Raw genomic sequence first — 4,071 nt, 5'->3', positions numbered from 1 at the left:
TTTTTTTTTTTTTTTTTTTTTGGTACTGGGGATCGAACTTAGGACCTTGTGGTTGCAAGGCAGGTGGCAGCACCACTGAGCTAAATCCCTGGCCTTGCCCTGGGTAATTTTTTCTTATAGGGAAGCTGCCCTTTTCATTGCAGGATACTTACAGGCTTTTCTGGTTTCTGCTCACTAATACCATTCCAGTCACAGCAGTCAAATACATCTCCAGAAACCGTTCCTAATTTAGGCCACTTGTTTTAATTGAAAGATATAACTAGTCACTGGGTGGCTCTTATTTGGATCCTAATACAAACTAATCTTGAAAATATGACATTTCAGACACAGTTAGAAATTTGAATATTGACTATTAAATATGCATTTGTTTTTAGGTTTGATAACAAAATGGTTATATATTTAAAGGCACTTAATATTTCAGTATGCACTGAAATATTTGTGAATGAGTTTCCTGGATTTCAGAATAATAAGGAAGAGGCTGTGGGTTGGACAGGTTGTTGGTGTTAGGTATGCGTGGGACTTTATCATTTATTCTATTTGTGTTTTTCTGAATCTTTTTTTTTTTACAATTTAAATATTTATTTGAACCAGGCATATTTTATTAAATTTCTTTTTTAACAGATAAAACAATTGTACATAAAATGATATATATTAATGGGGTAATATGTGATATTTTGATACATGTATATATGTTGCATAATGTTTAAATCAGATAAAACATTTATATCCTCCAACGGTCATCATTTCTTTAATGATTAAAAACATCCAAAACCTGTCTTCTTTTTGAGATGTGTAATACCCTATTGTTTACTATAGTGGTAACTTCTTTGTGCAGTAGTACACTGATACTTTTTTCTTTTATCTAAGTGTAATTTAGTACCTACTAATCAACTTAAGACCCCCCTACTTCTACTATCTTTGGTAACCACCATTCTGCTCCTAACTTGGATGAGATTAGCACTTTTAAAAACGAGTGAGATAACAGGGTATTGTTCTTTCTGAGCATGGCTTGTTGCACTTACCACAGTGATCTCTGGTTTCATTCATGGTACCACATGACAGGACTTCTTTTTTTTTTTGGTACCGGGGATTGAACTCGGGTCTTTGTGCTTGCAAGGCAGGCCACCAAACTGCTGAGCTAAATCCCTGGCCCAGGATTTCATTTTTTTTACATGTTTAATAGAACTCCCTGGTACATTTATAACACTTCCTTGACGCATAAGGTGATTGACATTTAGACTCTTTTACATTTCTTGGTGGTTCTTTTAGTAGTGTTGCTGTGAAAATGGGAGTGCAGCTGTCTCTTCAACATACTGATTCTTTTATATCCAGTTGTGGGATTGCTGGATCTTACAGAGGATCTATTTTAGATTTTTGAGGAACTTCCATACAGTGTGCAAGAATTCCTTTTTTTTTTTTCCCTGCATCTTTAGTCTTTTTGATAATAATAATTTTTGGTGAGGTGATGTCACTGTGATTTCAATTTGTGTTTCCCTGATGGTTATGAATGGAATCAAGATATTGGCAAGTCTGTATTCTTTCCTGGTGATTCTGAGGATAAATCTGCTATTTATTTGTTCCACTTTTATTTATATGGTTGGCAGAATTTAGTTCCATGAGTTTGTAAGACTAAGGTTCTCATTTGATGAGTAGCCATTAGTCAAGATGTCCTTCTCATATTCTAGAAATAGTCTGTGTTCCTTGGCTTAAGGCCCTTTTCTTTACTGTTATCAATAGTGAAAGTCTATTTTTATGCCTTAAATTCCTCTGACTAATTTTTCTGCTTTCAGGAGAAAGTTCTTTATTTTTAGAGGCTCATGTGATTATATTGGACACAGTTGGACAAAAACAAATAATTTCCTTATCTTAAGGTCCTGTTTGACATGTAATGTGTAGCATGTTTACAGGTGCTGGAGATTAGAACATGGGTATCTATGAGAACTCACTGTTCTGCCTAGTGCATTTCCTTTAACAGTTTTTGGAGTATCATTGTGGTTCACTTTGAAATGAAATTTTTATTTTTAATTTTATAGGTTTTTTATGTTAATGTTGGTGACCTTTTGTGTACCTTACATGAAACACCTTATGCGATAACGACTGGGGATTCATTCTATGTTCCTTCAGGTAAGAATAACTGAAGACATTTTACTTCACATAGTTAAAACATTAGTATAATTAATTACATGTACCATGAAAATGGAAGCCACCATGGTCAAAGCAAAGTATGATATGACCAATACCAAAACAGTTTGGTACATATTTTCTTTTGTTTTGTCATTAGGTAATTATATTAGTGTTTTATACATGAAGATCGAGTCACTTATTGTGGTACGTTACATTCCAGGATATATTTCCACTACGTCATCTCTTAAGACATTGTGTAGGGCTGGGGATTTAGCTTAGTGGTTCTGCTGCCTGATTTGCAAGCGCAAGGACCCGAGTTCGATTCCCAGTACCAAAAATAAAAAATTTACCATGGCCAAGATTTACTCTGAGGGATAAGTAAGTGAATAAAACATGGAAAAAAAATCTTTACACTTTAAACTATAAAGGAGGGAGAAGATAGTAGCTATATTTATATAGTCCTTAGTACATGCTAGCACTATTGTGAATACTTTATTAACTTGGTTAGGTTTTATCAATTTTGAATGTATAGAAAAATCACAATTCCTAATAAACTTAGCATTTGTAATGCTGTCCACCTGTATTAAACTTTTACTGTTATTCATGACCTTATTGTTTTTTGTTTTTTGTTTGTTTGTTTTTTTGGTACGGGAGCTCAAGTCCAGGACTTTGCACTTGTGAGACAGGCACGGTGCTACTGAGCTAAATCCCCAGCCACTACCTTATTGTTAACAGCACCATTTGCCTTTTTTTTTTTCTTTTTTGGTTTTTTGAGACAAGTTCTCCCTTTATAGTACAGACTAGCCTTGAATTCTCCGTGATCCTCCTGCCTCAGCCTCCCTAGAGCTGGGATTACAGGCATGTGCCACCACGCCTGCCATTGCCTCTTTAAAATTAAAAAATTTAAAGTCATTATTTAACCTGTACCTTTTATACTTCATTATATATTAATGAAGCATGCATATATCTGATTAGGAGAATCCATCCACAACATTTCCAAAGATTTCATAAAGATTGCTTTCAAAGGATATTTTCTTTCCTCTTTTCTAAATTATCTCTTTTCTAAATTATCTATGCATTTGTTACAGAATGATGTAATATTTATATTCTTTCAAGCCATATCAGGATCAACAGGTGGTAGTTAACTGTAGGATTTTTGAGTTTGTTTTTCTTTCTGTTTTTGGTACTGTTTTTGGTACCAGGGATCGAACTTGGGACTTTGTGCTTGCAAGGCAGGTGGTGGAACTACTGAACTAAATCTCTGGCCCTCTTTTGAGTTTGTGAAGTAAGAGTTACTTTGAATTAGGAAATTGTTTTTATTTTGTGTTATATATTGTAACTGTCAAATGATTACTCAAAAAGAAATGTTTTCTATGGTAATCATTTTTCCCCCCTTAGGTAATTACTACAACATCAAAAATCTCCTGAATGAGGAAAGTATACTTCTTTTTACTCAAATAAAGAGATGAAACGACGAGGCAAATTTAAATAGGGGTATATGTGGTGTGTGTGTGTGTGTGTGTGTGTGTGACATGTATATATATATGTGTATATATATATATATATATATATATACACACATACACATACATACTGTATATAAAACAATTTGTATGGTTGGGACTTTCATGTTTGTAACTGTATGCCATAGTTTTAAATAAAAATTTTACCCATTTTCTGTGGAACTTGTGTTACATGTTTTTTTTTTATGACTTAAGCATGTTTTTTGGACATGTTATTACATCTTAGGGAGTAAGTGCATATACTTAACATACTGTTTCTTTTTTGTTTTGGTTTTTGAGACAGGGTTTCACTATGTAGTGAGACTGACCTGGAACTCACTATGTAGCTCAGGCTGGCCTCGAACTCACAGCGATACTCCTGCCTCAGCCTCCCGAGTGCTAGGATTACAGGTGTGCACCATCAGGCCCGGCCAACATACTGTTT

The 4,071-nt window shown here is 34.3% G+C and overlaps 1 protein-coding gene across 3 annotated transcripts in view; it reads left to right on the top strand.

Annotated features, from left to right (window-relative positions):
- The window catches only part of Cenpc (centromere protein C), a 60,970-nt gene extending 57,302 nt beyond the window's left edge, over positions 1 to 3,668 (top strand). For all 3 annotated transcript variants that reach the window (XM_010611190.3, XM_010611189.3, XM_010611188.3), the window contains 2 exons: positions 2,034 to 2,124; positions 3,523 to 3,668. In XM_010611190.3, coding sequence (XP_010609492.1) covers positions 2,034 to 2,124; positions 3,523 to 3,593 — 162 coding nt within the window. In that variant the 3' untranslated portion in view covers positions 3,594 to 3,668. The remainder of the gene's footprint in view (positions 1 to 2,033; positions 2,125 to 3,522) is intronic.
- The last annotated feature ends 403 nt before the right edge of the window (positions 3,669 to 4,071 follow it).

The sequence above is a fragment of the Fukomys damarensis genome, unplaced genomic scaffold (genome assembly GCF_012274545.1).
Source record: "Fukomys damarensis isolate Sample0158 unplaced genomic scaffold, DMR_v1.0_HiC HiC_scaffold_35, whole genome shotgun sequence".
Lineage (NCBI taxonomy): Eukaryota > Metazoa > Chordata > Mammalia > Rodentia > Bathyergidae > Fukomys > Fukomys damarensis.
This window is presented reverse-complemented; position numbering and strand designations above follow the sequence as displayed.